The sequence below is a fragment of the Lepisma saccharinum genome, chromosome 12 (genome assembly GCF_977018435.1).
Source record: "Lepisma saccharinum chromosome 12, izLepSacc3.1, whole genome shotgun sequence".
In the NCBI taxonomy this organism is placed as follows: Eukaryota; Metazoa; Arthropoda; class Insecta; order Zygentoma; family Lepismatidae; genus Lepisma; species Lepisma saccharinum.
Window position 1 is genome coordinate 65,717,433 of NC_139240.1, and position 12,856 is coordinate 65,730,288.

General features: G+C 36.1%; 1 protein-coding gene across 1 annotated transcript in view; it reads left to right on the top strand.

Annotated features, from left to right (window-relative positions):
- The window catches only part of LOC145996182 (uncharacterized), a 30,286-nt gene extending 20,399 nt beyond the window's left edge, over window positions 1-9,887 (top strand). The window contains exons 7-9 of the mRNA XM_083132544.1: window positions 1,345-1,464; window positions 2,217-2,347; window positions 5,050-9,887. Of these exons, the coding sequence (XP_082988670.1) occupies window positions 1,345-1,464; window positions 2,217-2,347; window positions 5,050-5,127 (329 nt within the window). The 3' untranslated portion in view covers window positions 5,128-9,887. The remainder of the gene's footprint in view (window positions 1-1,344; window positions 1,465-2,216; window positions 2,348-5,049) is intronic.
- The last annotated feature ends 2,969 nt before the right edge of the window (window positions 9,888-12,856 follow it).

Here is a 12,856-nt window from a genome sequence, read left to right on the forward strand (position 1 = left end):
TTACAGCAATATTATTTGCATTGGTAATCGTTCTGCAAGTTTAAGCAAAGTGACGATAATTATTATTATTTCCTTTAGTGGCTGGATGATAAAAGGTTTTTCCATGAACCCGTGGAGCACGGCTGAGAGACAGGTTTCTGAGCACCACGTGTCAGCAATTAAATCATAATTTCTAGAAAACTACACACTACATTTCAGTTCTGTCTATTTTATAAACATTTGCACATATATAGAGATATGATATACTTGAATTACAAAACAATATATTCATTGTTACTATTATTAATAAACAGAGTTTGCAAAAGTCCTTTGTTTTGCTCTGAATATTATGGGGTAGATCTTATAGAACTATTTTCTTCTATTTCTTCTTCCATTAACTTTCATTATTGGGAGGTACAATGTGTAAATTTCACCTCTGCTAAAAGCTCTGTCTTTACGAAAGAAAACAAAACTGATTTCATCTTTCTGTGACAATTACTTCCCAAGCTCTGTTTTTTCTTGTACGAAGGTCATCCAGAAAAAAGGAACATTTTGGTGTAAAACACAAACAACAAATGATGTATGCAAAAAATATTATGGTACAGAAACTACATTACTCTACTTTTCCACATATTCGCAATACCCGTTCAAGCACTTATCATAGTGTGATACAGTTTGCTAATACTGTACCATTGTTGCACTTGGTTTCCGCCAATGTATTCCACCATGTAGAGACAGTGTGCTCCTAGGTCAGCAGTCGAGGGATCCATCTGGCACAGATTTTCTTGTACCGAAGGTGTACTGTAACAATTTCGTGAAGAGGAGATTGTGAAATTGCAGGAAAGGATTCATGCAGAATGTCTAATGTGAAACGTGGGCCAGCCAAAATTGCTTCATCGATCTTTGTTTTTAAGGTCTCTTTAGGTGGAGTGTGCTGTGTGCTACAGTCGAATGTTCCTTCTTTCTGGAAAACACTTTGCCACAGCTGATGAACTCTAATACATTGGCGGAAACCATCATTGTATCAACAAACTGATATCACGCTATGATAAGTGCTTGAATGGGTATGGCGAAAATGTGGAAAAGTAGAGTAAGGTATGTAGTTTCTGTACCATAAATGTTTTCCACCTATCATTTGTTGTTTATGTTTTACACCAAAACGTTCCTTTTTTTCTGGATGACCCTCGTACATCATGGCAATTTTGAAGAGCGCATGCTTGAAAAGTTCCCAGCCAAAGAGGCTAGACATGCATGCAAGGCTCCGTTTGCTATATATTAAATGTTGTAGCTCACATGAAGGTGTGAATATTTTGGTTTCACTGTGAATTTACATTAAGATATTTCTATAATATATGTATTTTACAGGTGATGCATCCTTTCTTCCATACTTTGGAGTTGGGGTGTTCCTTATTGTTGTGACTTGCTCTGCGGTTGCTGAATTGGCATTAGCATTATGTTGGGAATTGCACAGTTTAAATTTTAAAGGTATGGAATGTACTAATAGACCATGGAATGTCATTGATAATTAAATTAATTAGCTATTTAGTAAAATGCTGGTTAATAATTAACTATTATTATTATACTGATGCTAATATGCTTACCAGGCCCTGATGATACTAATAGAGGGCGACATATATTGTATCTACCAATATCAGTTGGCAACCCTGTCAGAATGCAGGTGCACATGTGCAGAAATCTCCCATGCTTAGACAGCTGCAAGTCTCATTATCAGTCTGCCATAGAATGTTCATCTATTCATACACAAATCGTGGCAGTGGAGTTGTTCATCTGAACTTTTCCATTCAGGAGACAACTCTGTCCGAATGCAGAATGCAGGTGCGCAGAAGCATGCCGTTAGGATTGAATGTACTGTATAATGTTGGGAACATAAAATTGGGGTTCCACTGTATTTCAGTTGGAGAAAGACAAATATTAAGTTCATTTTTTGATCTTCGGTAATCTTACACTTAGGGAGATTTCAGATGGAAACTACAAGCAACACATGCCACTTTGGATTGAAGCAATCACCGCAACTTTTCACGTGGCATGACAGGCTGCACAAGCCAGTATTTGATTTGTGAATTCCTCAAGCAACATATGTCACCTGCTACTTTGGTGTGCCCTTAGTCTTCACATTGCTTTTGTTTTTTTATGTAAAAACATTTCATTTATTTTAAATTTGAATTGAATGTATGAGAATTTAAATTTACATGTTCTTGTGTCTGTTTTCCCAATAGATAAGAGAGCTTCCAGACAGCAACTCTTTGCATCCCTCGGTTTAATATTTGGACCTGTTTTTGTTGCAATTACATTTAGAAGAGAGTATTGTCTATTTGGAGGAGAACTCATTCTGACTGTATTTGCTTTTGTAAGTTTTTACCCTTAATATATTTTGTAGTAGAAATGAAGAATGTTGCATGTCAGTCATTGTTTCAATTTAGTGTGCTCTTGCGCTTAACCCGTGGGATACATGTGCCCCCATCAATATTCTTCATATTGGATTTGGTGCGTATTACTCACAATATTGATATTAAAAAATATTTCTATTAAGAACCCAATAAAAATATCATATAAAAACTACTTTACTTACGTATTTGTGAGTCTACTCCTTGAGTTAGCTGGGTTTTGGGGAAGCGACTGCCCCCTTCTTCAGGCGCACTTAAGCATGCAATACTGCCATGCCACGTCGTTATATCACACACGGAAAGGTTGGATGGGTAGGATTGGGGAAAAAATTATCATATAAAACTACATCCCTTTCACTCTGCATTCCCTTAAAGCTTGTCATGTTCATCAATATTCATTCCGAGATTGCAACACTGAACTACACTGCACATGGATGCTTTTGTGTAGATGAAAGTTCCCCCCTCCCCCAAAGCTCAGCTGCATTCTTCTGTTGCACTTCGAAGCCACGTAATATTATAAACTTAACATGCTTGGGGACTAAATATGTAGCAAGAAAAATATCAAAGAGAGAAAGACAAAGCACGCAGCACATTCAGATGTTATACGGAAGTCTGTTAGTGAGGAAGGGGAGGACATGTAGGTATGTGTTAGAGACAAAAGTGAGCTTGAAAGTGACCACATGACATAAATTGAACATGCTGTGGTTGTTACATATTTAGGCTTTATTGTGTCATTGAAAGTGCGGCAGAAAATTGCAGCTGATCTTAGAAGAAGGACAAATAAAGAACATTCAGCATACATGCGCAGGTATAATTCAGTGTATTTCATAACTGTGAAGGTTTTTTTTATTTTTAACTTACTTACAGTTTGAAAAGTGTACCCGAGGTTCCGTCTGCAAAAGCTTAATCCTTCGCAGTTTCCTGCCTCTGGCTGGGTCGGCATAGAAGTCAAGCCTCTCCATTTTTTCCTGATCTTCCACCACTCCTCTCTTTCCACGGTATTCCAATCTTGTCCTCTTCTCCTAACATTCTCCACTATCTGCTCTTTCCACCAACATCTTGGTCTTCCTTTTGGCCTTACTCCCACTCCTTGTGCATTGTAAGCTCTTACTGGCAGGTCTTTCTGCATCCATCCTCTTCATGTGTCCGAACCATCTCATCTGTGCCTGATCTATCCTGTCCTGAAGCTTCACCACACCCACTGTCTGTCGGATCTCCTTATTCCTTATTCTATCCCTTCTACTTTCCCAATACACTCCTTAACAATTTCATCTCCACTGCCTGCATCTTTCTTTTGCCTCTCTCTGTCATTGTCCAAGTCTTTGCTCCGTACATAATTATCGGCACATAGTATGTGTTGTATATTACTTGCATTTCATAGGTACATCCCTGTTCCATATTAATCTTCAAATGCTTTGATATAATCCACCACCCATTTGTCCTCTTCTGTTTATCTCCTCACCTATTCTTCCACTTCTCTCAATTATGCTTCCTAGATATTTGAAGCTCTCCACTACCCTCAACTCTTCAGTGTCCATCTTTATTCTTGGTTCTTTTCTAGCTCTGTTTCTTGTTGTTATTAGCACCTCGCTCTTTTCTACACTGAATTCCATTCCTGCTTTTCTGATTTCCTCATTCCAACTATCAAGCTGTCTCTGTACTTATTCTTCCCTGTTTCTCCATATTACTAAGTCGTCAGCAAACAACAGGGCCTTCATCTCTTCCTCTCCTATCTTCTTCCCCACCTCTTTGTTAATTGCATCCATTGTAATTATGAAGAGCAGTGAGGAAAGAGCACTTCCCTGTTTTGGTCCATAACTTATACTGAACCACTCCTTACTTCCAACTGGTGTCTTCGCACAGCTCTGGTTGGCCTTGTATGTGATCTGCACTCTACACACTATCTCTTCCTAGACTCCTTTCTCTCTTCGAGCCTTCCAAATCTTTGTTCTGTCCATGCTATCGTATGCCTTTTCTATACCTAGGAATGCCATAATTAAATCATTTCCATACTCGTAGTGCCTTTCCTGCTTTTGCCTAATGGTGAATACCAGGTCTACTGTTGATCTGCTTCTTCTAAATCCATACTGTTCCTCTCTCATGTTCAGCTCTGTTACTTCCCTTATTCTTTTCTCTAATATTTTCTCATACACCTTTACTGAGTGGCACATAAGTATCTCATAAGTGTTTTACCCTTTTCTGAAAAATTAATTACTCTGTTAGTATGTACTGTACAAACCTTATATTTTGTGTAGGAATACAATATAATTTACACTGTGTCTAATTTTCTTCAAGTGTCAGTGTTGCTATCCATTTTTTTTTGTTCTTGTTCATTCTGTCTTTCAGTGAACGGCATATTAATGCCAACAAAGCAACATAAATATCCTCTTATTCATGTTCGATCCAGAATCATTCACATGCTCATCCAGATAACCTGGAATGTAATCTTGGGGGAGTATCTGCTGGGAACAACCTGTATCTCATTGTGTCAAATGAGCAAATGCACACCACGCATGCCACAAGAACTAGTAGATAGAAAACAAAGAAGCAACACTTGTGCTACAACCTGCTCTTCCTGTATTTATTTGTATGCATACGTGATTCTGCATGCTTATTTTATAGTTGCCAATTATAATAATGATGATTCTCTAATATTCTCTTACAGCTATACTTCCTCTGGTCGTATAATTCCATTGGCCAAACTCCGAGTGCAAGAAGAATAAGTTTAATGGAGCCTAGATAAGGAATTTCTGAATGGAGTGGTTACTGCATTTTTGGAATATATCACCAAACAGGTTTGATAGTGTCAAGCACTGAAAAAATGTAAATTACATTACATGAAATGTAACACATACAAGGAAGCATGTGACTTCTTGAGTGAGCGTATTTGTTGTGCTGTTCTGTTAATGTTTAGTTGTCCTCTCTACCAAGTGATGTAAAGAGTAGGGATGGTCACAAAATGTGGATAACGGATATATGAATTACAAATTATCCAAAATCTGTTTTTGATGCAATGGATAATCTGAATATCCAGAGAATTTGGATATCCATATAATCCGAATATCTGGATAGAACAGATTTGATGAAGTATTTGTAGAGAATCCATACAGTAAAATACACACATGATGAATAAAATCATATGTTGGTAGCCATTAAACGGATAAACGATAAAACTGTCTGATATCTGGACATTTTGGATAATCCAAATATTCTGATAATTTGGACAATTCAGATGTCTGAACAATAGAGGCATGCATATTTCGTTTTTGACAAAAATGCAAAATGTGAAATAACACATTGTAATGTTAATTTTTCATGTATCTGAAATGTGTGAGGTGCATTTTTCTACCCTGTTTTGTCACGAAATAATGCGAAATGAACTGCAAAATGCGAAATATACTCTAAAACACGAAATTTACCGTTTATATACTGACACAACACTTTCTGAAGTCAGAATTATCCTGTGAGTTATACAATTCACGGAAAATTGATTAATTCTGCTGTAAATATTTGAGAAGCAAAAATGGACCCCTTTATACAGGAATAAACTTAATATTCTGGTAATGATTTAATGTGCTATTAGAAGGGATATGTTTATTTTGTGTGGTAAGTGCAGTTTTTAAATCAAATTTCGGATTATATTTACATTTTTAAAACGAAAATGTCATTTTCTATGCCGCTTTTTCACCACTATAACAGCGAAATTTCATTTTATTTACCGCTTTTGAACCCGAAATTGACTCTGTTTTTGTACCGAGATTTTGCTTTTTTATTTACCAAAAATATGTGCCTCTACTGAACAATCCAGATATCAGAATATCCGATACATGGATATTTGAAATTGGGATAGCAAATTATCCGATATCCAGATTTGGCCACCCTAGTAAAGAGTAAAAGTAAAAAGGAAGAAGAAGCAGGTGAATAATAACAACAGCCCTGTCTACTTCACTGCTAGGTGCAGTACAGGGGCATCCAAGTGTCAGGCTGGTGCAAGGAAATTATATTGAACGAAGTAGAAATTTCTCTACAAACCAGGGTGCGAAATCATTGAAGACTGGTGAAGGGGGAGGAAGATCTTAATCTACATACCAATAAATAAATATATGCCTATATTTTATTTATATTTATAATATTATTAAATATAAAAGTCAATGCATTACTAAATATTAAAAAAAAAACATTATTACACAAGGCATATTCATAAAGTAAGTACCGTTGGCAAATATTGCGGCTGTAGCGCTGCAGTCGGGACCGTGTGAGTTCTCCCTGACGTCCTTCATCTGTTAGTAAGCCACAGGCAGTCGTGGGAACAGGTCATGCTTTTTTTCTTCGTAGGTTTATGAAGGTTTGGAATGTTCAAAAAAATCAATCGACCCGCCGACTGTGAAGTCCGGTCTGTGTTTCGTTTTCTCAATGCAAGAAACGTGAAACCGGTAGACATCCACCGTCAACTGCGAGAGGTCTTTTTTTTTATGTTTAAAGAAGCTCGTGAGACAGTTTACGATGAGCCAAGGAGCGGTCGGCCATCTGTTGTGACCGAGGATTTGGTGCGTGCGGTCGACGTGGAAATTCGTGAAAACAGACGCTTCACAATATCGTCGCTTTCCATGGAATTTCCACAAATTTCAAGAAAACAGTCCTCTACGAAATTGTGACAGATCGCCTGGAATCAAAAATTGTGGTCAGCGTTTCGACGAGGATGATGACGTGGAAGCAGGAGTGCATGGATGGCTTTCATCAGAGGCGGGAACATTCTATGACGATGGGATACAAAAACCAGTGCCAAGCTATGACAAATGCTTGAAAAATGGTGGAAACTACGTAGAAAAGTAGTTTAAGGTCTGTAGAATGCAATTCAAATAAAAAGAGGTACAAAACTATTTTACTATATTTCTTACACCCTTTCGGTACTTACTTTCCGAATACGCCTCGTATATACACAAAGGAATTAATTTGTTATTTTTATATACCTAGGTATATATCGATATTTGTAAAGTAGCAAACTAATTCCTTTACTAACTCGCTAAAGACGTGAATAAATTATGAAATAGTTTTATTATGTACAAGCTTTTCTTTAGTTTTTGCTCTCTATTAACATAAAACTATTAGAATTTATAATTATGTTTGACTTCCATTTTTTACTTTTCTTGTGCACATATTGTTATTGGTGTAAAGTACATTTGCTAGTTTTCTCTTGAAAGAGAGAGAGAGAAGGCATTCTGCACTCACAACCACAATATGTTTTCGTTATTATCCTTAGTAAAGTACATGAGAAGTCAAAACTAATTCCTTATATTTTGTTGTTATAACAAAAGGTAGTGATTGCTGCTACAACCTTTTCAAGCATTTGCATTTGTTGGTAGCTTTTTGGGTTAGTAAATAATCTGTGGTGGTTGGGTTAGGCAAGTTGGGTTTGATTCTCTTAGAAGAAGAGGAAGAAGATGAAAATGGGTGTATCAGCAATACCAACCATAACAAAAACTCTCCCCCTGGAAAATTTTTGGTGGGGATTTTTGAGGTCAAGATTGTCCCCCCAGGATTTTGCACCCTGCTGCAAACCCTCTTTTTCCTTGCATTTATGTATACAGGGTGGTCACAATTAAACTTGACGTACTCGGAGCCCTCTGGAGCCTGGTCGAAGAAACGGATTGTGGTGAATTTTGATATGGAGACCATGGGGAAGCGAATTCTAATGAAAAAGTAGTAGTTCTGATTTTCCTTGTGTCTGTCCCTTCATACATTCCGTAAAAATACCAATTTTGAGTGTCGTGATTAACTTACGGAGGTATAAAAGCTCCTTGAAAACAATCTAAATACAAAACAAAGGAGACTATTCAGTTGAAATGATAATATGTATATGTTTGAACTCTTGAGTCTTTACACATTCCAATTCTGCCACTAAGCTTTGGTGAATCAATGTGTTTGTTCTTTCAATTGTTTTATCTAGTCATAATTCATTGTCAGCCAAACTTCAGAATTTAAAAAAAATCCCATCCTGTAAACCCCTAGTTGTTTATATTTACATTAGCAAATAGAAATGCTGCAACAAATATGTTTACAGATGAAAACTTAGAATTTGGAAATATTTTGTTATATATGATTGGGTGAAAAACTGGGGGATTGGGCACGGTCTTAAATCTTATTTTAAGATTGTTTTTGTGAGAAGTTTCATTAAATTGTCAGTAATATTGTAAAGATAACATTTCAAAGTTGTAATAAAGCATAAACAAACATGTTGATGTAGAAGTGTAATATATGTGTTTTAATTTTTTGCTGAAAATTTTAAAGAACAACATGTGTTTTTCACTCACATCCCTGTACTTTTATCTCACAACACTAATACCAAGTTTCCAGTGATGTTTTAACCAGTTTGAGTCGTTGTATTGGAAGAAACTATCTTGTTTACCAAGAAAAAACACGGATGTTGTTATATATTTTACCTCAAATATCTTTACCAGCACCTAGGGGTGTCATATTTTTGATTTATTGAACATGATAACAATATATGGTGTAACGTCATTATATATAATATAAAATAAGATTTTGTCTGAAGGTAAAGACCAGAAATTTGATGTTACAACGAAATTTATACATAGCTTAGGTTACCCTGTTGAAAATATGGTTGTGATATTATTAGGAAAAATAATTACTATGTACATGTGTGTATATACAATATATACTGAAGACATTTGCAACAATCTCGGTGAGTGTATGTATGTTTGAGAGAGAGAGATTGTGAAGAAAATTATGGTAAAATATAATTGTTGATTTGTTTCTGAATTTGTAAAAATGTGTACCTGAGATTTTCTTAGGTGTGTGTTTGTCTGCATGCATATGTATTGTACAACAATGAAGTAAAGTAGAAGAAAGGAGTTTTGTAGGGTATTTAATACTATTGTGTATGTCTACCATCAGCTTAACTGTAATGTGAGCTCCTATTTTAAATCCCAGTAACATCAAATGATAATTGTTAAGGTTGTTGTTATTACATGAAGAGAAATTTTATATTTATTTATAGAGTCCTCCTCTGTGGCCATGCAGTCTAAGGAGCTGTGCATTGGACTCCTACTGTGGGACGGCATGGGTTCGAGTCTCTCTGGGTTCAGTCTCTGGGTTTTCATCCTGTGTATAGGACCGGTAACAACCCACCAACGTGTAGAAATTTTGGGAGCTACGAGTGAGTAGTGTAATCCGGTCTGGGGAATCTATAACGGCTGTGGGTTCGATGTGCTGACCCCAAGTCACCCCATTAGCAGTTGAAGATCTCCACACCTCTAGGTAGGAATGTGGGAGGGAGACAGGCAATCGGGAGATCGGCCTAGGCCCTACAAGGGCTGTCGAGCCACAGGTTGTTATTATTTTTTTATTAGTAGAGGCATGCATATTTCATTTTTGACGAAAACACGAAATGTGAAATAACACATTGTAATGTTAATTTTTCATGTTTCTGAAAGGTGTAAGGTGCATTTTGTCACGAAATGATGTGAAATAGACTCTTAAACACTATTTTACTGAAGTTCGAAATTTCCTGTGCATTATGCAATTAATGGGAAATTGATTAATTCTGCTGTAAATATTTCAAAAGCAAAAGTGGATCCCTTTATACAGGAATAAACTTAATGCTCTGGTAACTACATAAATGTGCTATTAGAAAGGATATATTTATTTTGTGTAACAAGTGTGGTGGTTTTTAAATTAAATTTAGGATTATGTTCACAATTTTAAAACCAAAATGTAATTTTGGATATTGCTTTTAATCCGATTTTTAACGGGCTATAACACCAAAATTTATTTTATTTACTGCTTTTGAACCTGAAATGGACCCCGTTTTTGTGCCTCTATTTACAGGGTGACAATTCATGAACTATATGAAATAAAACCGTCATAATTTCTGAACGGTTCGCGTGATTACGTCCAAACTGTGTGGCTGGCCACAGGGCATGATGGGAATTTGTAAGTGCATGCAACTTGATTCGCAAGTTTGAGAGAACAGGTACTGTTTGTGATGACAGTCAGGAGGTCATTGACAGCATCGATGTTAAGACACTTCAGCGGGTCATGCAGAATTTTGCTGTTCGTCTACGCCACGTCATCGCCAGAGATGGCAGACATATCGAACATGTCATAACCTAAATCCGAATGTCTGTAGTGCCGTTTACATGTGCAATACAGTTTGTGTACTATGTGGTTTGTCACTAATTTCTGTTTTATTTCATATAGTTCATTAATTGTCACCCTGTATTAGTTATGTATATGTAAAATATATAATGAAATATATAATAGTACTGCATACCTGAATGCATCAGAGTTCTCTAACATGAAAAGAAAACAGTGCTTATAGAATGTAACACTATATTTAATTCATGAAACCCAAAGGTATGAAAAATTTACAAATGGCCATGGAAGTAAAGTCCGTGATCACAGTTATTCTCACCTTTTTTAGAAATCACTGGAAGGAAAACTGATGTGAATTCAACCATTAATTTATTGTTTTGCAGCTACAAACCAACTTTATTAATTTAATATAATAAATCATTCAGTTTCTTGTATCTTAAGCATTTTATTCGTAGCTTCCCAATTTCCTTACAATGGTGGGTGGTCACCGGTCCCATACACTGGCCGAAATCCCAAGGAAAAAGTTGTTATGCTTCCTTCCCCAGGAGACTCGAACCTGCATGTGTCCCGTAGTCCGAGCCCAAAGCCTGACACCTTAAGACCGGGTGATCAAGGTGCGGGACAGTTGTTCAAAATATTGATTAATATTCCACTCAAATTGTATGCATCAATTTACCATAATTTTTGCTTTAAAATATTCAAGAATATTTTACATGCTATCGCAAAACAATTTTTTTACGCAAACTGGTGAATAATAAAAATAATCTTTGAATTTTGCATTTCCAGGATAATAAGACTAAAATTAAAAACACTGGATACTCATATTCACATTCCCTCTGTTCTTTACAGAAATCCTAGACACACTTCTGGTGTTGTGTGTGTGAGAGGGGAACAAAATCTTTGCCTTGAATGCATATTGCCAAAAAATATTATTTTGTGGCTATCAGTATATTTCCTTATACATTTACCACAAACATTTATAAATGCTCTGTTGAATGTAAATTGACGTTTAACGGAAAAGTTATGGCTTATGGTTGTAATTGTCAGTTGTTCTGATACCATATAATCATATGTATTTATTGTCAGTCTTATTGACTGGGATAACTTATTTAATTATTAATTGCAAAAGGTTGTGAGATTTCAAAATTTAATTTTTACACATAATTCTTTCTTAATGTATATATTTATATATTATTTCTTGCTGTTGATTTTAATGCATTGTTTCTTCATGAGCGGAAGTCTGTTTTTCTGTGTTGATGTAACTGCATTCTGTGACAAAAATAAAGCTGATTTTATGTTTCCAAATATGAGTATTTGAATATTTAAACACTAAATAAATCTGTGCATGACCTGTGTGTTTTTCCAATATACAACAGAATGGAAAGGCTTATATTTAGCAGTCTGACAGCATTACTACTACAGTGTTCCAGCAATGTGTTCTTCTGCTGGGAAATTGAAGAGCTCTGTGTTCATCATGTGCCTGAAATGACAAAACTCCCATGAGAGTCATGTTAATTAGAGTGAGAATATTGAGCAGAAGAAAATAAGTAATGTGGAGAACAGATTAACATTAGTGACAGTGGTTCTTTCTTTGCATGCAATGTTAATTGGACATTATCCATTGTCTAGTGCTTCTACCAATTTTCTAACACTACGTTTTGAGAGAGAGCACCTTTTCTCTCATCCTCAGGATAACAATTTCTTTTTTGCTGATGATAGGGATTGAACAGACTAGCAAACTACTTTACAGGCCCCACCCTGGAATTTTAGTACTTTTTGCTCCATTTAAGTATTTGCTTGAATTCTACAAAAAATATATTTTGATAAAATAACTGGTCAGAAAAGAGTAAAATATGTACAGTAGGCACCCTCTAGTTCGGCTTCGGTTGGTTCGGCCTGCCCCCGCTGCCTTGCCGTCGACAAGTCACCACTTGTTTGTCTAGCACTGCTGTACAGATCAGTCATCTACAGCTCTTGCTATTGTCCTAACTTACTGCCTCTTTTGTTTGTTTTTTCGTCTGTACCGTTCTGTGCGCTGCATTGTTTTGTGTATACATGTACTATTGGAAAATTAGTGTTAAACGGAAACGTACATTTGTGACTATGAAAGCAGGCTCTATAGTGCATAGATAAAGGTGAATCAGTCCAAAGTATTTGGACACCTGACAACAAGAAAAACATCACGTCGGTAAGTACTAAGTAGGCCAGATGTAGTTTGTTTTTTGTACAGTAAAATACACTTAAACATGGTTTAAACTACCATATAACTAGGGACATTGAATTTTCGTGATGCGCGAAATCTCGAAATGTGAAAAAAAGATGCAATTTTGAACATTCTGCACGTAACTACACCCCCA